Source organism: Gracilinanus agilis, chromosome 1 (assembly GCF_016433145.1).
Source record: "Gracilinanus agilis isolate LMUSP501 chromosome 1, AgileGrace, whole genome shotgun sequence".
NCBI lineage: Eukaryota > Metazoa > Chordata > Mammalia > Didelphimorphia > Didelphidae > Gracilinanus > Gracilinanus agilis.
Window position 1 is genome coordinate 211,046,598 of NC_058130.1, and position 24,849 is coordinate 211,071,446.

Sequence of the window (24,849 nt, forward strand, 5' to 3'; positions counted from 1 at the left end):
CCCCGTATCATCTTAGACCATTTAGTATTCCACCCTCTCCCTATGAATTATTCTTCTGATTACTATAATAGTGAATAGAGTTCACTACAGAGAATTATACATAGCATTTCTCCACATAGGAATACAGATAATTAGATCTTATTGAGGCCCTTAAAAAGGCAAATTTAAAAATTATGAGTTTTGTTTTTTTCCCCTCTGTTTCTTATTTACCTTTTCATTTTCTCTTGATTTTTGTGGTTGGATATCAAACTTTCCATTTAGTCCTGGTCTTTTCTGTGCAAATACTTGGAAATCTTCTATCTTGTTGAATGCCCAAACTTTCCCCTGGAAGTATATAGTCAATTTTGATGGGTAGTTGATTTGTGGTTGTAGGCCCACCTCTCTTGCCTTTCTGAATATCATATTCCAAGCCTTGAGGTCTTTTAGCGTGGAGGCTGCCAGATCCTGTGTGATCCTGATTGGTGCTCCTTGATATTTGAATTGTCTCTTTCTGGCTTCTTCTAAGATTTTTTCTTTTACTTGGAAGCTCTTGAATTTGGCTGTTATATTCCTGGGGGCTGTCTTTTCTGGGTCTAGTGTAGAGGGTGATCTATGGATCCTTTCAATGTCTATATTGCCCTCTTGTTGTAGAACTTCTGGGCAATTTTGCTGAATAATTTCTTTTCGTATGGAGTCCAAATTTCTTTTAATTTCTGCCTTTTCAGGGAGACCAATGATTCTCAAATTGTCTCTTCTAGACAGGTTTTCTTGGTCTGTCACTTTCTCATTGAGATATTTCATGTTTCCTTCTATTTTATCAGTCTTTTGACTTTGTTTTATTTGTTCTTGCTGTCTTGAGAGATCATTAGCTTCTAATTGCTCAATTCTAGCCTTTAGGGACTGGTTTTCCTTTTCAATCTGGTCATTTCTGGTGTTTAAATTGCTTATCAGTTCATTTGATTTCTGAGCCTCACTTTCCAATTGCAAAATTCTGCCTTTTAAACTGTTATTTTCTTGCCTGATTTCCTTTTCAGCTATTTCCCATTTCTCTAGCCAAATCTTTTCCAACTTTCTCATCATCTCAGATTTGAACTCTTCAAGAGCTTGTGACCAGTTTTCATTATTTTGGGAGGGTCCGGATGTGATTGCTTGTTTGTTCTCCTCTTCTGTTTGCTCGGTTGTCTGGATTTTCTCTGTGTAAAAGTTGTTGAGTGTTAAGTATTTCTTCTTTTTTTAATCTTTCTCTTTTAGCCTTCCTGATTCTGGGTAGCCATTGTTAGCCCAGCCCGTTCTCAGCTTTATCCTCATGCTCAGGGTCTGTCTGCGCTCTTTAGGCTCCTGAGGTCTCACGTCTGGTTGTTCTCAAGGTCAAGCCCCCTGGTAGACCCCCTTGCTTGATCCTCTGCTGGAGGTTCCTTTACAGGTCTCAGGGCGCTGCTTCCATAGTCGTATACCCGTCTGCACTGGTTCCCCACTCAGGGTTTCAGAGCCTTCGCTCGAGCCTGTGTCCACCTCTGCCCGCACCTGCGCTCCGAGTCTGCGCTCAAAGTCCGTGTGCGTTCTTTAGCCTTTTGGGGTCCTAAGTCTTGCTGCTCTCAGGAACAGACCCTGGAGCTGCCAATGACTTGATGGGTGCCCCAAACTTGCTCTATTTCTTTTGAGCTGGCTTTGGCGTTGTAGGTGGTGTGTGTGTGTGGGGGGGGGTTGCTCAGCCCGTGATTTAGTGAGAGCTCTTTCACCCCTTTATAGCATGGAAATGCCCCAATTCCACGTACCTTCAACGCTGTGCCCTGTTGTGGGGTCCCTCCTCTCGTCTGGATTTGTTTTTATGTCCCCTTGAGGAGTCCTGCATGTTTCGGTTAGGAGAGGTTAAGCGCTGCTTTTTACTCTGCCGCCATCTTAACCTGGATGTCCTCTGCTATTTGTTTTTAATAACACTACAATTCTCCAATTTATCCTGCCTCCAAACCTCAACATCATTGACTCTGCCTTTTTCCTCCAAGTAGCATTTATCAGATCCTATCCATTCTATGTCCATATTCTCTCCCCTGAGCGTCTCCCCTTTTCTACTCTTGCTGCTATCACCCTGGTTCGGGCCCTCCTTAGATCTTGCCTAGACTGTTACAGAAGCCTCTTACCTGGCTGCCCTGCATCTAGCCTTATTGTCCCATCAGTTCATTCCTTCTCTTATTGTGGGTTATTTGCCTAAATGCCTAGGGCTAATGTTGTGCTATTCTTCTCCTCAACAGCCTTCTGTACTGCTTGCCAAATAAAAGAGACTTTTTATTTGTATTGTCCAAAATCCTCTGAAATGTGAATCTTAACTTTCCCAAACTTACTACATCCTGCTCCTCTTCAGGCACTAGATACTACAACCATACTGAACAACTTGCTACCTTTGCCTCGGCCTGCCTTGGGGCCTTTGTATATAGTGTTCCCTCTGGAATCCTTCTCCCCCATCTTTGCCACCCCACAACCTTCTCCCCTTCTCTCAAGGCTTCCCCAGGGTTCACTTCATTTCCTGAAATCTTCCCTCATCTGCCTGGCTTCAAGTGATCCCTTTCTTGGCCCTCTCTCTGTTTGAACCTTTCCTGTGTGTTTACCATGTTGCATCTGTTATTAGAATGATCTGTGTTTGTCCCCTCTCCTGCTAGACAGTGAGCGCCTTCTGTGAACATGTTATTCGCCCTCTTCCCCCTGCCCCAAGTAAAATGTAAACTCCTCAAAGGCAGGAACTGTCTTGCCAGTGCTTAGCATGCTGCCTGGCTACAATAGTAGGTGCCTGTTGATTGTTTATTGAATTGAATGGAAGAAATAGGAACTGTTCTCTGTATACCTGTATACCGACTCAGAGGACAGTTGGGTTGCTGTGGGTAATTTGACTTTAAGGCCTTAGGAAAGTTTGGTCTGAGGATACTCTGCATGGTCTAAGTGTATTGTGGGTCAGAGTCTGAGCCAGCACTTTCATAAACCATGTTAATAACAAAACTACTATATGATAAGAAATAGCAGCCCCTTACTCCGCCTACCACGTTTCATCGGTCCGTTTACCATGCCAGGATTTTCAGCTTTCAAAACAGCCTAAGTTGCTTATAAGTTCATATCATTTTTATTGAGCATGAACAAAATTCAATATACCCTAGCATTTGGTTAGATCCAGGCTCTCTCTAAAATGTCTAGACAGTTATTCGTGTCCCAGAGCATCTTTTTTTATAGCAACTGTTTGAGAAGAGATCCAGGCTTTCGGGTTTGGTACTCATAATTCTACCGATATGTCTGTACACAGGGTAAATTTGTTTCCTCCTTAACCTATTGACAGCCCTATGGCTAATGCCATCCTTGTGCTTCTGTTTTTGAAGGAAGTTACTTATGTCTGGGGAACTGGCCCATTCCAAGGATTGTGTGCAGGTCATAGGGGCTGAACAAGAGGACTGTGAGCAAATGCAGGACCATGACAGACAAGGGTGGTGTTCTCTCTCTTTGAGGGCAAGAATAATCAGGCACGTCGGGATTTGCCTGACTGGTTTTGTGTTCTGTGCACAAAATGCCTCCTGGAGAAAAATGTTCCATCCAAATTTGTGCTTCAGGGAAGTATCTAGTCTAGCTCACCAGTGACCCCCATGACTGGTATCATTCTGGCCTCCTAAGCCTGTAAGAATAAATTAAGTCGGCCACGTGGCCTACAGCTCTGAAAGGACAGACCGCACATGAATTTATCATAAAGTGCTGAGTGTTTTAGAACTCTTCTACCAGCATTTCACCACTTACCACCTGAGGCTTAGGGCCTCTTTGTATTTTATTCACAGGTGGTTTTTCAAATATTATGTCTCTGGAACACTCCTGACAATATTGCTCAATCAACAAATTTTTATTGAACAACTACTATGTAAAAGACTTGTAAAAAGGCAACAACAACAAAAATGCAATTCCTCATGTCTATTCACAAGGAGTTTATACTCTAGTAGAGAGAAATAACACTTGCATAAAAAGTTACCACATGACACAGAAATTGCAACTTAATAAGGTGATCTAAGAATTGTTACAGGCAGGTGGTCATTTAACTAGCATTTCTTAAGCGCCCACCATGTACCAGACCCCGTGCTAAGCCCTGCAAAGGAAGGTAAAAGCCACTCCCTGTTCTCAAGGGTATTATAGTATTATAGAACTGGAGCTGGCTGACAAGAGTTTTGGGAAAGATTTCTTGCAGAAGGTTTCTTTAATCAGGACATGAAGGAAGAGAGGAGGTAGGTATGGGAGGGATAGAGAGAGATAGACAGACAGACAGACAGACAGAGACAGAGCGAAATGGAAAGAGAGGGAGAGAGACAGAGAAAGAGAGAGACACAGAGACAGAGTGAAATGGAAAGAGAGAGTCACAGAGACAGAGAGACAGACAGAGACAGACAGACAGACAGACAGACAGAGAGTTAAAGAGTGAGTTTCTTTCAAGTCAGTCGGATTATCAGTGAAAATGCCCAGGCAAAAGAGAGAATATGTTATGTGAGGAACAACATGGAGGCCAATGTCACTGGATTAAAGTGTATATAGATGGGTGCAAGGTGTAAAAAGATTGGAAAGATAGGAAGGGGCCAGGTCATAAAAGACTTTTGAACACTAAGCAGGGGATTTGATTTTTGATCCTGGAGGTGATAAAGAGGCACTGGCTTTTATTGAATAGACCAGGGGCAGGGTAATATGAGCAGACTGGAACTTTCTGAAGATAATTTTGGCAGCTGGGTGGAGGATAGACTAGAGTAGAGAGAGAATTGGGGCAGGTGAGATCCACCAGTATGCTATTTCAGCTGTCTAGGCAGGAAGCAATAAGGGCCTGCACCAGCTCAGCTGGGAGAAAGAGGCATATATAAGAAATATTTAAAAATTATGAAGGACAGGACTTGGTAAGTGATTGAATATGGAGATAACACAGAATGAGGAGTCAAAAATGACTCCTAGGTTGCAATCTGGTTGACACCTGGGTGCCTGGAAAGATTGTCATCCTCCTACTACTAGTATTAGCAAAATTAGGAAATGGAAGACATTTTGGAGAAAAGATAATGAATTGAATTTTGGACATTTTGAGTTTGACATCTAACAGACATTGAGTTCCAGATGTCCATTTGGCCATTTCCCAGGCTAGGCTGGAGTTCAAGAGAAAGATTAGAGTTTGACAAATATATCTGGAAATTATCTAGCCTGGGAAAGCACTGAGGGGTAGAAGGATTGGGTGGGGTAGGGGTGAGGATGAAAAATTTGGGTTTAGAAGGCAGAGGGAGAGACTCGACAAAAAATTTTGATCAGATAAAGGAATTTCAAAATTCATGAACATGGAAGTGGTACATATGTGAGTGATGACATGATTAAAGATATGACCATCTCTCTGTGTAGGTGAGCTGAGGAACTAAGTGGGTAGAGTGTTTGCAAAAGTATCATGATATACGCTGAAGTCCCTAATTTCATGAAGGAAGAATTGGGGAAGAGAGAAAGACTGTGAGCCAGACCCTGAACTCACTGAGGAAGGGAAAGAAGTATTCTGGGGGTCAGCAGACCTAAGATAAGCACCAGAATCTTGATTATGCAATAAATACATATTATATGAATCTCAAAGGAAAAGCATTTACTTCATGATAGTGATAGAGGGAGAGACTAGAAGTGGCAGTGGAGAACAAGGAGTATTTCAATTCCTATACCAAGGCTAGTGAGGATAGGGAAGGGATGAGGTAAAGTATAATCAATGCTGGAAAGTATGTCCAGAAACTGGAGAGAACAAGGTCTTGGTCAATCTAAGACAATAGGACATGGAAAAGAAAAGGCAGATGTGTAGTAAGTGAATGATAAAAAAAAATAAGTACTCTAGTAGTTAATAGGATGGTGAGATCACTGCATGTTACAAGTATGCTGGATAGGATTTATGTGGAGACACTTAAAATAAATCTTGCACAATTTAAGTATTTGAGTAGGCAGAGTAAAGAAAGGAACCTCAATTACCCAGAATACCGACTCTCCTTATTGCCTTGATGACTTCTGAGATTCCTTGTAGGTCTAATTCTTTGATCTTATGATCATACAGAATATAGCTAAGAAGTCAAGCATCAGGTAAAAATTCAGGGAAAATGGAAGTCACAAAAAACTATAATCTTTACTCAATGTGAGGAGATGCCCAAGAGCTATATTGACTCAGAGTTGTGGATAAAATTAAATTTTCAATTTAACAAGCTTGGTTATTTCTCAGCTAGTACGTATTGGAAGGGAGAGAAGTAGATTTGCTGGAGAAACTTACAGCCCTGGGGTCTTACCTGATTCTGAATTCTCCTTGTCTTCTGCTGTAATATAGTATGCTCCAGAGACTCTGAGGATTACCCCCAACATTAAATGGTCCCCAAATTCACTGCTTTTTTATAATTCTTGTGTTTACTTTTTATATTCCTCTTCTTCCTCTCTAGTTAAGGAAGTGTATAATACATTTAAGAAAGATTATCATCAAAATAATTAGTGTAAAAAAGTTTTAGTACCTCAGAATATAAAGCTCCAGTTATCTTGGTAGTTCATTTATGTAAAAGAATTATTCTCTAAGAACTGATCCTCTCGATTTGTATAGGCAAATGAAGTAATGGCAGAGTAACAAATAAAGATCTTTTTGTAATGGTACCATTAAAACTTTATAATCAAATTGTTGCAAAATTCTAAACTGATGATGTAACCAACCAACCATATTGTTTTCTCCTTCCTTTTCTATTCCTCTAACTCCATGTCCTGATGCCTTGTAGGACATCCTTCATGGCCTAAAACCATTCTAGCCATTCTGCCCAATTCATCATTCCTCCCTGCCCTATCTACCACACCCTTTGATCACCTAAAGTCTCCTGTGGCTACACAACCACCAAACCATGTTTCTGACCACATTGAATTCCTGTGCTATGTGATTCCTATGGGTAGCTGAGAAAACTAAAGCAACTGAATTTTACCTGTAGTTTCTCCATCTTGCCCTTGACCCTGTTTGTATTGCAATCCATACTCTATTTGCAACTTTCCTTTCAGCTAAAGTAGCAAGGATAGTCCTATCTTTTAGGGTGAGATTATAAGAGATAAGTAAACTGAAGGAGAATCTTTCCTGTTTTTTGCTCCCACCAGCAAGACCTGTCTGCTCCTAGCAATAAGCTCTGTCCAATCCTGAGGTCCCTCATACCCAACTCACCTTCTACCTAAATTGAAACCTTATAAAGCTTTGTGCATTTGTTCCCCTGAAAAGTCTCAGACCTGCTTTTGGAGCTCCCTTGCTGAAAAACTCAATAAACCTTCCTTGGTTCCTAAGTTTCCAGTTTGGTTTTGGTTATGGTTCTGGCTTAGTTTCGGGTATATTTCAGCACTGACAGTTTTACCAATACTCCCTGCTGCTGGGCTCTATGTTATTGTGTGCCCAGGTTTCTCCCAATTCTGCTGGACTCCTTTCAAGACATCCATCTTTTCTCCATCCCTACTTCTCTTACCTATGTCGTTCAAATTCTTGCTATAACCACTCAACACCTTCCAAAAAAGAATTCCCCATTTATAATATGGTTACTTTAAAACATCATCTCTTTTAACATTGTTTCAACTAGTGTTTTTTGTCATCCTGATCCATAAATTTAGGCTGGATATGCTTGTTTGGGATCTACTGATTCTTTTTTTATTTTATAACTAAGCTTTGGGTATATGAATTACCACTGGTTATACCTAGGATCTCTTTGTGCCTCTTACCAGGGTTACTATGACCAGAGCAAAACAAAAGTGATCCACTTGAGTAAGAATCCAGCCAGCCTTGCCAAAGGACGGCTCAAGATGGAGCAGCAGCAGCTGCAGGAAGAGTGCCAGCAACTCCAGGAGCTGGTCCGGGTCCTAGAAGGAGGTGGCTCCATTCCCAACAAATTGGAAGTAGTTGGATGTTTGCAGCCTTCACAGGAGATTTCAGGTACATTCTGTTGTAGTATCTCTCTGCTAACTCTATGGCACTAAAACCATTTGGCCTTTTGATCTAAGAGAAGGAGGGAATGAAGAGGTGACAAGACCCCAGGGATGCTGGCTCAAGGGCATTACAGCTAGCAGTCTTAAAAGAGCTGGGGTACATAGTGAAGAAGACTATAATGAGCCTGATGGCAAATGGACTTTTCCCTAAATTGTAATAGAACACATGCTGGCCTAGTGGGAGTTGTGATTGACCATATAGTGTTAGCAACAGCCTGAAAAAGGTGATATTTTCCTTATGCGGTTTAGCAAACATGTTTAGTCATTGAGGTCCAGCAGATAAGAAATAACTCAGGCAACCAGTGGAGAAACAAGTGGCTGAAATCTTTTTAGACCCCCTTAAAACAAATTAATATCCTTTATCAGTTTATATGTGCCCCATTAATCATGACTAAATCCAATACTCCATGAAAATAGAAAACATATTTCATTCGACTAAGTACATTTTACAGAATCTAGGAGAGTTCTTTGCAGCTGAACATGTCAACTCTTCAGTAAAAAAGAGGGAAAGAAAGAGTTACCTTTTTAATACAGTAACAGAGAGGTCAGTGCCTCTCATGCACCCTCTCCAGTTCTGTAAATCAAGGTAACAATCTCTGGAATGTGTGACTTGTCACCTCACACACAGAAAGGTGACCAGCTAGAGTTGATTCACATCCCCCCCAAACCTGGGAGATTTTTACAATTGCAAGGTCTGCCCCGAGAACATCCACTTTGCAGCTGCAGAGAAAAACAGATCAATCAACAGGAAAGAAGGAAAGGGCTCCGGGAATCAAACCGTCCCTATGCCAACATGTACAGCCAATTCCTTTGGTGGAGGGCACTTTGGGATAACACATACCCCTCATTCTGGCACTGCCTCTGACTGACCCCTAGCTACAGCTGTGGGGTGGGGGAGTCCGAGGAGGTCCCTCCAGACCTGAGAGAAGAGCTCTAAAGAAACAAGAGTGTTCTGAAATGAGAAGAAAGGTTTTCCTTTAAAGCATTTTGTAGCATTTCCTTTCTAGTCATTTCCTCTTCTTGCTCTGCCCTGCCTTCCTCATGTAAGAGGGGACATATGGAAGGCAAGAAAGGTTTTTTGGAGAATTGTAGGTTCAGTTCTCCTCCTGCTTCCTCCCCCATTCCATAATAATACCTTTTGCTTGTGTGGAACATTATACTTTGCAAAGTAATTTCACATCTTTTTAAGCTCATTTAATCCTCACAACATATATGTGAATTTGGTAGTGACTGGGAGAGATGAATAGAGTCTAAAGAAATTGAAGAGGCTTTAGAGATCTTCTCATTCTAGTCCAAGCTTCCTCTTAATGTAGGAATCCCCTCTACAATATTCATGAGGACTTCAGCTTGGACACATAAAGCAATCGAAGGCTCATTTCTTTATGAGACAGCTTGTGACATTATTAGCTTTAATTGTTAAAACGTTTTTCCTTATGTTAAGCTGTCTTCTGCTGCCTTTTAATTTTTTTACTTAAAATTTTAAATTAGAAAATATTTATTTCATCTCCCATTCACCCACCCCTTCCAATCAGGAAAAAAGGAAAAGAAAGGCAAGATCCTTTTAACAAATATGCAAATGAAATATCCACACTGACCACGTCCAAAAATAAATCTCATTTTTTATATTGTGTCCATCACCTCTCTGTCAAGAAATTAGTAATATGATTCATCCTTGTTCCTCTGGGGAAATTGGGAAGAAAAAGAGTAAGAATTTCTATAGCACCTACTATGTGGATGAGGAAACCAAGGCAAATAGCAATTACATGATTTGCCCAGGGCCACATAGCTAGTGTCTGAGGCCAAGTTAGAGTTCAGGTCTTCCAGACTCCAGGGCCATTTTTGTGACATCTTCATATTAGAAGATAAGCTCTTTGAAGACAAGGAAAATATAATATTTAAATTTTGTGTCATTCCTGGTACCTAGCACAGTGTGTTATGCATAAGAATGCTGGATTGTATGGAATAGAAATGGAATCTGGTGGAAAGATATTCTACTCTCAGGCTTCTAATAATGCCTGAGTTCCAGACTGACATGGGCCACAAATATATTGACAAATAGATATCTGTGGTTTTTCCACTGTTGAGTGGCTCTATGACTTATAAACTGAATATTGTGATTACATCATTACTCTGGGGAGGATTTGTTCATTTACTTTTGCCTCGTAGATTCCTGCATTTACTACACTGAATCATGATTCAGCAAAGTGCCTTCAGGGTCTGTTCTTGTCTCTTTATATTTCTTTTCTACCCCATTAAAAGAAAACAAAAACCAAAACCAACTGTCTCTGAGAGGAAGCCAGGCTTAGTGTTTTTGGATTCAGAAAAACCTAGGCTCAAGGCCTTGCTCTGCTACATGTAATTTGTGTGACCATGGGCAAGTCACTTGACCTTTTGAATCTCCCAGGAAACCTTCTAGAATTGTACATTGCAGAAAATGAGGTAATTTTCATTGATAGAAGAAATCCCTTACCAGAATTTCCTACATAGTTGAAATCACAGATATAGTTGTTCCTGATTCTACCTTATTCCTGTCATCATATCTCTACCCCCAGATTAAATGCCTAAAAGACTAACAGTTCCATCTTCTTACATCTTCCCTGAATAACAAAAACTATTAATTTTGGATCATCTTCCTATTCCATGTCTCTGGATCTTATGAAAAGACTACAAAATTTAGAATTGGAAGGTACCTTAGCCATCATTCAATTAACCTCCTCATTTTATAATAAGAAAACTTGGCCCAGAGATTGCAAGTGCAAATGTCTTTCCCAAGAGAGGAAGTATAAGAATATTGGCCTTCGAAAATGCAAAACAGGGTTCAAAACAATCTTTTCTATTCACTAGTTTTGGGGAGGTCAATAAATCTGAGAGTTGGAAGAGACTTGAAGCCATTTAGTCCACTCTTTACAGGAATAGGGCTCTCCTCTGTAGCATACATGACAAATTGTAAAATCTTCTTGAATACTTTTAACTAAAGTTATCCACTCTTCACTTAATCAATCTGTTCTACCTTTGAACAACTGTAATTTGTGGGGAGCGTTTCCTTGCATCAAGTCTAAGTTTAGTTCAGAGAAAACAAGATATTCCAGTTTGAGTGGAGTATTAAGGGTATGAAAGGTAGTAAGGTGATATGAACTTGAAGGTTCAAGTTGGAGTCAAATTGTGGAGGAATATAAATCCTAGGTAAGAATTAGTATTTTATCCTGGAGCCAAAAGGTAGACACTAAAGGTGTTTAAGCAGAGAAGTGATGGGATCATACCCATAACATAGAAAGTATACTTGGGTAGCTACTTACTGAAAGGATGAAAGAGGGGACAGATTGGTTAATAAAGAGACTATAAAGATGGCAGTATGAACAGTTGCAGAAGAACTCTTCCCTCCCACATATAATCAGGCAGTTATCTAAAAAGGGCACCATTTTGAATAATGATCAGGTAATCCCAAGAGAAGCCATGGAAACCACTCATCATCCAGCCCAGATTACACAAAAGACAGCTAAATGCTACCAGTAAAGGATACAGTGCCTTAATCTGGAATGCCCTCATTAAGATCAAAAGGCTACAGCATGAGAAATGGAGATGCCCTCTAGGGGCTAGAAGACAATAGCACACAGATCAAGTATGCCACTATGGCACTGGAAGATGACAGGACTCCTACAGTGGACATGGGAATCTACCAGCACTCTGAGCATAGATAAAATGATAGAAAGTAAAACTTGGTGGCAACAGCCCAGGAAACCAGGAACAGTTTCAAACAAAATTTAAGAGTGGGCAGATCATGGCCCTGTAACGAAATCCCAAACCAGTAGCTGATATTGGAATATGAGTAAACAGAAGATGACACTAAACACAATAAAGAAAAAGTAAGAGTCAAGAGATTGCCTAAGAGGAAAACATAGAAGAAAATAACTACTCAGTAAGAGAATAGTACTAAAATATAAATGAAATATCCAAAAAAGAAAATTAGTTTTGCCATAAGGACTCCCAGAGTATCTGTAAGGTTTTTTTGTTGTTTTTTTCTTCAATGAAGTTATATGTGAAGTAAATCAGTTGAGGGGAAAATAAGCAGAATGAATAACTTAGAACAAAAGGTGGACAGTGTCACCCAAGTAGTCAACTCTGAAAATTATATTGTAACACACAGAAATCAATGATGCCAGAAGATAAATGTTAGAATGAAATCAAAAGATTTTTTAAAATGAGGAAAACACAAGATACCTACTATCAAAGACATTGAAAGTATGTTGAATAGAAATAATTTAAGAATCATCATACTTTCAGGAAACCATTACTACACAAAAAAATCTTAGATACCATATTTTATTAATTCATAAAAGAGAACCTTGTTGTTCTTCATTCATTTCAGTGAAGTCCAGTTCTTTGTGATCCCCTTTGAGGTTTTCTTGGCAAAGATACTAGAGTGGTTTGCCATTTTCTTCTCCAGGTTATTTTAAAGAGGAGGACTGAAGCAAACAGGATTGAGTGGCTTACTCAGGGTCAAACAGCTAGTAGGTGTCTGAGGCCAGATTTGAACTTACAAATATGAGTCTTCCTGATTCCAGTCCTGGTGCTCTATCCACTACACCCCAATGCTGCCCCATGGAACCAGAAGACAAGGTGAAAATAGGAAAAAACAACACCAAAAACCCAAAACTACTAATCTCCTGAAAGAAACCTCAAACTGAAAACACCCAGGAATGTCATAGCCAAAATCCATAGCTTCCAGGTAAAAAAAGATACTGAAACAGCCAGAAAGATTGATTTCAGCTAGCAAGAAGTCATAGTCATGATTGTAAAAGACTATACTACAATTACTAAGAAGGAGAAAAAAATCTTAGTGATATTCCAAAAGATAAAAGATAAAGGCTTATAACCGCATGTAACTTATAATACAAAATATGAATGTAATCCTACCATGGGATAGGGATGAGAGGGGAGACTCTTCCTTTAGTTGAACAGGACTTTCCAGCATTCCTTATGAATAGGACAACTTTGAGTAGAAACTTTGCAGTGCCAATACTGATATCCAGAGAAACCTCATAATGTTTGGAATTTGGAAGCATTCAGAAGGGGTTAAATGATGATGAAGTGCTTATATTCTAATGAAAGGAAAGAGACGGGCATCTCTTCAGAATCCTAATGTATTCAAGGGTCACAGAGGGAGTTAAATAAGTTAATGATGATTTTGTTCTGTTAATTTTTACACAAGAAAAAAAGAATACATACCTTAATGATGAAATAAACTGACTATTTTGCATAAATATGACAGGCAAGCTAGTCTGCTGAAATAGCAAGGTCCCCTGAGGGCAGCATATATGCCAGGCCAGCCAAACCACCACCACTTTGACCACCATCTCCCCTCAAACCCTGATGGGGATTGTCTAGGACTCTGAACCCAACATACTTGAGAATACTTTAAGCTCAGTGCCCTCAGCCACCAGCCAGAAGGGTTGGAAGCAACCTTTCTGGAAATGCAACTGTTCTGCAAGTGCTAAAGTTTTAGCTCCTGAAGACTCCCAAAAGAAAATTCTTGCTACCAAAATACTTGACACTGTCAGACAAAGAAAAGGCATGAGACTTTTCCATAAGACTTGCATCTGAAATAGTCCACAAGTTTTGTCTTCCCCATTAGAATATTAACTCCTTAAGAACAGAGACTGTTAATTTTTCTATTTATATCCTCAGTACTTGGCAAAGGATTTTGGTCACAGGAAGTTCTTCATAAATGCTTTATTCTCTTATTTATTTATTCATAAAGGGGTTATAGAAGGGCATACAAGCATGAATGACAAGGAATTGGAGGGAAGGAGTACTAATCTAATGCTCACACCACACTAAGTTAGATAAAAGAGATTTAAGGATACACAGAGATTTTAGTATGGAAATGCATTAAACTTGTTGGGATATAAGTGGGGACAGTAAAAGGAGTGAAATATGAAATAAAGTAGAATGGAGGAGGATTTAATCATAAGCAGAACAAAAGGGGAAAATATAAGATCAGAAATTGGGGTCTGGACTTGGTACAGAGATGAGGAACAGAAGAATAGAAATAACTTCTACAACTCAGATTTTGAAATTTGAAAAGAGCCTCAGAAGTGTCCTAATCCAGCCCACATAGATGCCCCCAAATTAGGCTGTACAAGAATGGGAAACTTAACTTTTCATAAAAGCTCATTCCAGGTCTAGACTGCTCAATTTGTTATAGTTTTCCTGAAGTCAAACCCCAGTTGACCTCCATCCGTTACTCTTTGTCCTACTCTCTGGGACCAAAAATGACAAAATCCAATCTCTCTTATACCTACACTTTTTCAAATTATATGACCCCTGCATTTTTTTTCTCCAGTTTAGATATTCTCCGTTCCTTCAACCAATTCTCGTAACTTATAGAATTAAAGACCTTCAGAATGCTCATACTCTTCTTCTGGATACTCTTCAGTTGATCAATCTCCTTAAACTATAATACTTTCGACTAAAAATAGTCCTTTGAGTGAGGTCTAACAGAGTATAATGGATCTATCACCTCCTTATTATAAGCACTATAGATGTATATTAATATTGTGTTTTCAGAATTTTTTTTCCTCTTTTTTCTTTGAAAAGGAAGAGGGTAAAAGAAAAAGTAAGAGGTTATGTTGGAGGAAAATATACAAGTCATAATAATTAATATGAATGGAGTGAAGTTGCCATTAAAATGGAGGAGGGTAACAAATTATATTAGAATGCAGAGTCTGCTAATATACTATATTCATAAGAAAGTCACTTAAAATGTAAAAATTCTCATAAATTAAGATGGGGAACTGTATGGTAGAATTTTTATACTTCTAGTGAATTTTTTAAAAAGAACAAATATCAATCACAGTCTCAGAAAAGACAATGGTAAAAACACACTTGGTTAAAATATATAAACAAGGAAATTATACTTAAAAAGATTACTTTTTACAGTTTACAAATTACAATACTATTACTTCACGTGTATTCACCAAATAGCATAACATCTAAGTATTTAAAAGAAATCTAATCAAAATTACAGAGAAGTAGCCAGCAAAAATATATTTGAGGGGGGGCAGCTGGGTAGCTCAGTAGATGAGAGCCAGGCCTAGAGACGGGAGGTCCTAGGTTCAAATCCAGCCTCAGACACTTCCCAGCTGTGTGACCCTGGGCAAGTCACTTGACCCCCATTGCCTACCCTTACCACTCTTCTGCCTTGGAGCCAATACACAGTATTGACTCCAAGACGGAAAGTAAGGGTTTAAAAAAAAAAGAAAAAAAATATATTTGAGGAATCTCACCGTGACCATTTGAAACAGATAAAAAAAAGATGAATAAACAAAATACATATACATGTATGCATATACATACACACATATATAATTTGTGTCTAAATGTGTATATATTCAATATATAAAGATTATATATAAATAAGAAACAGATCAAAAAGGTAAATAAGAAAAAAGTTAATAGAATAAATTTTTAGAAGTTAGATATGATGGATTTCTAGCAATGACTGATAATAGACAAGAATATATATTTCTCAGTTGTACTTGGCACCTTTGCAAAAATTGAGCATGTGCCAAGTCATAAAAACTTCATAAAGATATGCAGAAAGTCAAAAATATTAAACATTCTTTATTGGTCACAGGCTGTTAAAATTATAATCAATAAAAAGGATTTTGAAGAAAGGATTCAAACTTTAAAAGAGTCTAAGTCAGTGATGGGCAAACCACAGCCTGAGGGCCAGATGTGACCCCCCTGAAATGTTCTTTCCAGCCACAGGACATTATTCCTAATCTGACGAATACAATGAGTAGGATACAATACAATGAAACTTTGAAAGAGTTGCCTTAGAAACAGTCTGACAGATGAGCATTTCCTTTCTTTTGGCCCCCTCTTTAAAAAGTTTGCCCATCACTGGTCTCAGTAATTCAAAAGAAATAGAGTCAAAGAACAAATCATGGAAAGAAAAATAGTTTCATTGTAGAAAATTACAGCAATAAAATAATGTACAAAAACTTTCAGGTTGCAGCCAGAACCTTCCTGAGTTATATCTCTAAACACTCACAAATGAAAGAGAAAAGATTTCAGTAAATTGGGAATGCAACTAAGAAAACAAACAAAAAAAGAAAACCTTTCACTAAGGACAAAAATAGAAATTCGAAAGTCAAAGAAAAATAAACAAAAAAGTAATTTTAAAAAATTTAACTTTTCAATCAAGAATTGATTTAAGGGGGAGAAAAATCTAATAAACATGATAATCTCTTAGCTAATCTGAATTAAATTGCAGAGAAAACCAAACTTTATGAAAGCTGAAAAAAGAGTATTCCCAAAAATGGAGAGGAAATGTTAACAATTATTTTCTCCAGTTATATGCCAGTAAAACTGATAACAAATCAAATGTATGAATGTTTACAAAAATATAACATCTAGGGGCAGCTGGGTAGCTCAGTGGAGTAAGAGTCAGGCCTAGAGACAGGAGGTCCTAGGTTCAAACCCGGCCTCAGCCACTTCCCAGCTGTGTGACCCTGGGCAAGTCACTTGACCCCCATTGCCCACCCTTACCAATCTTCCACCTAGGAGACAATACACCGAAGTACAAGGGTTTAAAAAAATATATATAACATCTAGATTAACAGAACCAAAACCCCCCAGAATTTAAATTGGATAAAATAAAAAAGGATCTCCCATGGTATGAATGGGGGAGGGGAAGAGAATTAAGGCCAGATAGATTTAAAAGTGAGTTATATCAAAACTTCAAACAATTCCAATTATATAAATTGTTTGAAAAAATGATATGATACCTTTATCTAAATCAAGGAGGGATAAAGCAGAGAAAGAAAATATGTAGAAGTATACTTCTATTGAATATCAGTGTGAATTATTAAAGTATTAGCAATGAAGCAACAGTGGCATAATGAAAGAATAAAATATCAATGAAATAATTGTACCTATACCAGAAACGTAAGATTGGTTCACTATTAGGAAAACTAAGCATAATAAATTATATCAATGACAAAACAATAAAAATGAAATGACTGAATCAACAGATATAGAACAAACTTTTGATAGATTTTAATACCCATTTATAAGCGCAGTACCTGATACATAATAAGCACTTATTAAAAACTTATTGAATGGTTTTTTAGTATAGTAAAATTATATCTATTCAAAACCATGGCTAGCATTTTCTCTAATGAATAAATGTGAAATGACTTTATGATGAAATCAGAATAAAATATGAATGCTCACTGTCACCACTACTATTTGGCATATGATAGAGTTCTAGAGATACTCTTTATAGCATTGAAATGAGAAAAGGAAGCCAAATAAGTAAGCGTGTGCAAATAGGAAGGAGAGTTTTTGCTTTTTATAGATGACATAATGTTTTACTTAGAGAACTTTAAAGAGTCAAATAAAAAAGTAATTGAAACAATAACTTTAGTAAGGTATCTGAATATTAAATAAACCCATAAAACCACCAATCTTTATGCATATTAGCAACAAAATCCCAGCAGGAACAATTGAGAAAAAATCCCATTCAAAATAATCACAGAATATAAAAGATAGAGGTCCAATTACCAAGACATACACAGAAGGTAATATGAATGTAATTATAAGATACTCTTACTGAAATAAAGATATACCTATGTAATTGTAGAGATAATAATTGCTTATGGTTGGATTATGTCAGTATAACAAAAAGGACACTAGGACCCACATTAATTAATATATTCTGTGCAATTCCAATAAAATTATCAAAAGCTTGCTTTATTGAACAAGAAAAAAAAACAAAATTCATCTGGAATCAACAATAGGTCAAGAATCTAAAGTAAAATAATAAGAAAAAAGTGGGTAGAATGGACACCTCCTCAAGTGGCCTATTTCTGTAATTCTCAGCTTCTGGAGGGACTGAGGCTTAACTCCCCTATGCTCAAGAATTCTGAGCTGCCATGTCCTAAGCCAATTAGTTGTCTACACCAAGTACAACCATAAGAAATGCCAGAAGGAACAGATTTTTTAAAAACTTGAAGATTTGTACAAACCAACTCAGAGTAAAAAAAAAAACAAAAACTTTTGTCAAGACTAAGTGTTGGTTCCAAGGCAGAAGAGTTTGTTAAGGGCTAGACAACTGGAGTTAAATGACTTGCCTAGGGTCACATAGCCAGGAAGTGTCTGAGGCCAAATTTGGACTCAGGACCTATTGCCTCCAAGCCTGGCTCTCTATCCACTTAGCTGCCCCTAGATGGTTTTTCATGATTATACTTGTTATAGTATAAAGCTCTTATTTTTCTTCAGGGAGTAGTGATAATGATATTAAAACTAAAAAAAGAACAGACATAAATTGTTTTGTTTTGTTTTAAGTAAAAAGAAGATGACTGAAGGATGTCAAGAGAGGAACAAACTATCAATGTTGAAAATAGTGTGTTTGATTTAAGCTATTAAAAAAGCAAGCTATACATAATGGGAAAAAAGACCATACATAACAAGCTCATAATAAAAATGAACATTTATTGTTTTAAAGATATTATAATAACTGTAATCTAAATGAAAGGTTGTAAGATTCCGAATTAAGATGGTCATTATGAGAGTCCAGGCAAGGGAATAAGAGATGTCCCTTAAGTGGCATGAATCTTTCTCATCCTTTTCACCTGTCTAAGTCCTTCCCACTCTTGAAGTCTGGTTCAAGTTCACTTTCTCCATGAAGGTCTTCTCTGATTACTCAATACTTTATAAAAGCTTTTCATATACTTTGTAGTTGAAAGAAATGTACAGAGCGGGTAAAGGATAGGAGTGGGGATGGACTAGGATGAAGTGGTTTTTATCCTAGAAAAGTTGTGGGGGCATCGTATCTGACTTCACACATATGGAAAACTGCCATGTAGAAGAAAGACTAGAGGTATCCAGAAAGCAGCCCAGTTAATAGAAGTTACTGGGAGGAAGATTTTGGTTCCATGTAAAAAGAAAAACTCCAGCTATCCAGAAATAAAATTAGTTTGGTTGCCTTGTGAGGGAAAGATTCCTCTTCATTGAAAATATTGCAGTAGTATTCTGATAGCCACATGTTGTTTATGTTGTAAATGGGATTTGTGCACAAGGGAGGAGACTGGCCTAGATGACTTCTGAGGGCCCTTCTTTGCTCTCTCTACTATAAATAATCTTTTCATCTGTATACATGCTTTTTTCTCCTTCTAATTTGACTAGAACCTCCCTAGGCTGGAATAATAATAATACCAATAATAGCAGCTGACATTTATTTATTACTTTTAAAATCACAAATTACCCTCTGAGATAGGTAGTAAGAATTTTATCCCATCATACAGATGAACAAACTGTGGTTCCAGGCTCAGAAATGATTTGCCCAGGATCTCATTGCTAGCAAGTAGCAGAACTGTGACTCACAACCAAGTCCATAAGCGTGCTGAGACCTGTACCTTATCCTTTATAGCCTCCCAGAGTGTCCAGCAGATTGCTTTGCACGTAGGAAAACCTTAATAAATATCTTGATTAATTGGTCCACCTCTCCTGACTAACTAGTTAAAAAGGAGTCTCTTGAAAATCAAGGAGATGGGGACTGTGATAGGGTCAAGATTAAAATCAAGGAGCAAAGAGTTTTCCCTCCAGTAGATCTAATACGTGAACTTGCATAGCTCTAGCCCCACAGGGACACTCTAGCAGCTAAGGAGTGTGGGAGGCCTTTAGCCCCAGAATTGCTCCTTTATTACAGCTGCCTAATGTGAGCTTCAGTCATCACATGGTGGGTTCTGAGGATAATAATTACAGCAAGCAGGAAAGACTTGAAGGACAATGATGTTGATGATGCTGATAATAATGTGTTGGCCATTACAGAAGGCTTTTGTCGATCCAGCCTCCAGCATATTCCCTCTGACCATGACTCTGACTACTGGGGAGGTAATAAGGAAATTATTATTGTGGACACTAAAGCTCATTAAGTGTGACTCTATTAAAAATCAAGGTTAAGCTGGACTTTAAATCTCTTTGAGCAGAACCACCAGCGGCTACAGTGTGTGCTGGCAAGTTGCCATGCAGTTCAGTGGCCCTTTTCCTTCATTTATGTGATAATCATCTCTATTAAAAGCAGTAATATGGCTCCATCAAAGGAAGCGTTCTGGCAGCCTGAGCAATGACCAGGTTGCCCCCTCTTCTGTAATCTGAAAATGGCAGATGGGACAGCATGGTATTGATGGGACAGGCTATTGCCAGGACTGTTATTAGATAGAACCAGATCTTTATGACTTACTTTTTCCTCTTCTCATGACAATTCAGGTCTGGATTCTGTCACTGAGGCTCATAGAGCAAGGTCAGGCAGCTGCTTCTGGGAATACTTTAAATCTTTTTGTCCATGAATCTTACAGAGACAAGAGAACAAACCAAAGTAAGTCAAAAGAGGCTTGTGTTAGAACACTAAATACCCTCTCTAGCCATCCTGCCCCCTACCTCATATTCTCCTCCTTTTTACTTTCTTTCACAATTGCAACTTAATTATTTCCTCCTCTTGCATTTGCAATTTAGGGTTCTCCCCTCTCTTAGCCTCAATACCATAGTCCTCCATATTCCTCTCTTCTTTCCTTGCACATGTTCCTCCTGGAAAAAGCCTTTTCTCTGTTGTTTTTCCAATGTTCAATTTTCTTCTCTCTAGGGGATTTGCTGCAGTAACATTTAGTCTGAATGATGTTTTTTGTTTATTTGTTTCTGACTGAAGAAGGAGAAAAGGGGCCTGTTAGCCTGACCTCTTTATGTGGAGTCACCATCAATCTATCTCTCTGCTTCCTTGTGGATGGCATGTGCTCTTTCTCCCCATTCCTGGGAAGCTAGGCCAGAAAAAAGTAAGATCCTTTCCCTGGAGTGGTAGTGTCCAGATAACAGTTAATGGGATTGATCATGAGAGTGGAGCCCTGCCTGTATCCACTGCCACCTACTAACAGAAACAGAAGAAGAGGCATTTCTAGGTTGCCTTGCTTCACACACAACTTGAGAGTTAAATTCTTTTTTGGAAATATGGCATCTTCATGTCTTAGAATCCCAGTTTCTTCACCTGTGAAATGAAGATTTGGACCTATATTACCTCTCAGGGTCCTTCCCATTCTCAGTCTTATGATCCCTTGATTCTAATTATCATAAACTTTCTATAACACTTTCTGGATCACTGAATATGGAGTTTGGTCTTCTTTAGAAATGAAGTATTATGTATAACCCAGATTGAATTGCTTGCCAGCTCTGGGAATGAGGAGATAAGGGAGAGAGAGAAAGACAATTTAGATCATATAACTTTGGAAAACTTATGTGGAAATTTCTTATTACATGTAATTGGTTTAAAAAAAAAGAAATGAAATATTGATGGGATTAGAGGAGGAATGCCTTCACTGACCTTGGAGAGAACTAAGAGTCAGTGAGAGAATAGAAAGATCATCAAAATGTGGAGTCAGGACAACCAGAAGGTATTTTATACCAATCCATCTCTAGACCTTGGACAATCATAGCTTGTTCTTTCTTTTTCCATTTGAATAATATCATCCTCCTATGTAATGTAGTGCGATCCAACATAAGCACAGGAAGGAAGAGGAGATATGGTTGGTCTTGGGCTGTGGGGAAGAGGGAAATCCAAAACAAGCTCCAAAGACACTCCTTACTCACCCATCATCACCCAAAATAAGAGCCACCTCCCTCTTGTGGAAGGGGGGGGGGGAGAGAGAGAGAGAGAGAGAGAGAGAGAGAGAGAGAGAGTTTTTTTAATTTAGGCTACAGGAATGAGGATCAGAATTGCTTTCCTTGCCCCACTCCCATGACCTCCCTCACCAATGGGAAAAGAGGCCTTTCCTTCCTTGTCTAACCTTTTTAGGCAGCCTGCAAGAGGTCTGCTAATTGGACAGACCATCATGCCAAATATGATGAGAGACACTGCAGGTCAGTCTCAGACTATCTTCTATTCTCACTGCACAGCCAGTTAATTTACAGGGGAGCTTATGGAGGGGAAGATGGGGATGGAGCCATCCCTTGTTACCTGGCCTTCTCATGATTATACTCTGAAGGTTAAGCAGGAAATCATTGTTTGATAATTTTTCTTTTCTCATTTAGAAAGAATAAGTAAACTGCTCTGCCTAAAAGAAGGTCTCTGACTTGGAAAAATCTAAAGTCTGTTTCCCTCAGGGATTCTTGGACTGAGCCAAGCTGCTTCTGAAAAGGTTCCTCCCTGCAGCCACCCTGCTGTGGTTGGGTTGAGCTATGAAGATTATTAATTGGCATTTAATTAGGCAATTCATTAATATTAAAGTAATCTAATCTTGTCAGAATGACAAGTGGAGGTGATCAAGTTTGTCACTCTGCCTGGCTCTGCTCCAGTACAGGTTATCTCTAGGGGTGTGTCTCAGATGGTAAAGGAAAGAGAAGTTTGCTTTCTGTTTAACCTTTTCTGTGCCTTAGGATAAATGCCATCTACCAACTTGAAAGATAGATGCCTGGATGTTGAGAGTCCATGCCCTCAAGTCAGTTGCTTAAGTCCTGCTCATCTGAACTGGATCTTTGAAACAGGGCCCAGAGTTATCCAATTGTTTGGCACCTGAAAACCACCTTGGACCCTGGCCTAGGATTCTACACCTTCCATTCCCTTGGTCCCTTTGGCTATCCTGAAGAAGTAGGTAGACAGTAGGTGCTCCCACTACAAGTGCCTTCCTTTTCTCTCACTAAGTCATAATTTAAGTTGCCTGTTCAAACAGTTTACATCACAGAGTAGCCTTTGATTAGAAATGATGTGCCATAAGGCCCCTGGTTGTACACAATTGAAAATGCTCTTTCATTCATCAGCAGGAAAGAGAAGAAAGGCTTGTGCTGATGTCTCCAATTCAGGCAGACAGAAATTCTCTGACACTTGGAAAAAAAAACTCAGCATGCCATTTGCTATGGAATACTTTGTCAGGGGGAAAGCCTCAGATCTCAGCTCCACGTGTTGTCATTGCATTGTTCCTCCTGAAAATCAAAGTCTGGCATCTTTGTGAGCAGCTGAGCCCAAAAAGAATCCATTTTCTTTCTAGAGAGTGATGCATATTCTATAATCTATATTACTCGTGGCGGCCGAGGATCCATTTGGTAGGGTAGGGGATAGCTGAGATTACAGCAGCATGGTAGGATGGACTGGATCAGCAGTGCCTTGGAGCTGTAATTGGGAAGCAGAAAGCCTCCATGGCCAGCATGACCACGTCCCGATAAGTGAAGGTTGTAGCTGCAGGAAAGGAACGTCTTTCCTATTTGGGGGGAGTGGGTAGTGGTCAGGAATTGTGATTTCTTCTGTGCAAGGTAGCCCCAGTGTGAAGACTCGCCTTGCACATCTCGGGTTATTGTACTGTTAAAAAGGAAAGCTTCATTTTAGGCGTTTAACCTTTTCTCTGCCTTAGCCTTTGTGCTCCAAGGATAAGCACTATCCACCAAGGGAAAGATAGATACTTGGGTGTCGAGTCCACGCCCTCAAGTCAGTAGCTAGAGTCCTGCTTACCTGAGCTGAATCTTTGAAACAGGGCCCAGAGGACCCCATTGTTTGGCACCTGAGAGCTGCTTGGGACCCTGGTCCTGGACTCGGCCACTCCCGCTCCCCGGGTCCCTCAGCTGTTCTGAAGTAGGTAGACAGTAGGTGCTCCCAGGACCCACGGAGGCAGGCGGCCACACACATGTATCGTCTGCCCTTTTCTTTCCTCTTTTACTTCCTTTCAGATCTGAGCAGTCCCTTCCTTGCCTGTTATACCACCCTCCTGGGTGATGGAAGACAATAAAGCTCAATGAACTATCCATTGTGTCTTTATTTAAGGTTCTGGTAGAAGACCGAGGGTCAGGTAGAAAAAAGAGGCTTGGACTCTCTGTGGATTTCAGTTATCCATGCTCACCGCCCAGCGTGGACAGAGACTGGAACTTGGATGAATAGAGATGGGGAAAAAAGTCATCACAAGAAGGAGGAAATGTAACTTAACCAACTCCTTTTTTAGGGTTTCCCCTCTCCTTAATGGGCCATATCTGCCTCTTAGAAGCTGATACAGGAGCAGCTGGATAATTCAATGGATAGAAAGCCATATCTGGCCTCAGATACTTCTGATCTACGTGACCCTGGGCAAGTCACCTAATTCCCCCTCTGACCCCTCCTCTGCCTAGCCCCTTTCCTTCTTCTGCCTTGGAACCAATTCTAAGACCAAAGATAAGGATTTAAAAAATAAGAAGTTGCTATAAAAACAAGTACTCCCTCTGAAATTCCTTTCTTGGTCTCTGTATCTATTTCCCATTTACTTCTCAGAGTGGACGTCATGCTCCTCCCCCACCCCTTGGTGTAAGCTCCTTGAGGGCAAAGTCAAATGTAATTTTTGTCTAAAGCTAGTGCTTAGTAATGGGTTTATAAACATTTACTGAACGAATAAATGAGTGATCCCTGACCAGCTATGAGTAATGCCTATTCATGACATTTCACTTTTTTGAAAAAAAATCATCTTTGCTATTCTGAGCAGAGACCGGTAGAGTTCAATAAAATATTACCGTGCCTACTGATGGAGAGCCTGACCAAATATTCCCAAGCAGAGGCTCTGGTGCTTGCTAAGTTTGTGTTTAAAGAGGAGCCATGCACCGATGACACTGCACAATGTGACTCTCCTGGGCAGATCTGACACCCGCCGGGTGCCCTGATGCCGGGTGCCCCGGCCGAGGGGGCTCGCCTGTTCTCTTGGTGTGACGTCCCACTGTCCAGAGGGCTCTCCAGCAAGCTGCACAGCCACCAGGTGCTGTCCGTCAGGGACAATGCCTCCTTTGTGTGCACGAAGAGGCAGAATTCACTTCTGCTGAAAACTTCGCCCCCCACTGGCAGCCCCCAGCTTCTCATCCAGTTATTCCTGG

At 39.4% G+C, this 24,849-nt stretch overlaps 1 protein-coding gene across 1 annotated transcript in view; it reads left to right on the forward strand.

The window, feature by feature from the left end:
• Positions 1 to 24,849, forward strand: part of MAD1L1 (mitotic arrest deficient 1 like 1) — a 941,076-nt gene that overhangs the window by 618,608 nt on the left and 297,619 nt on the right. The window contains exon 17 of the mRNA XM_044659988.1: positions 7,717 to 7,924. Coding sequence (XP_044515923.1) covers positions 7,717 to 7,924 — 208 coding nt within the window. The remainder of the gene's footprint in view (positions 1 to 7,716; positions 7,925 to 24,849) is intronic.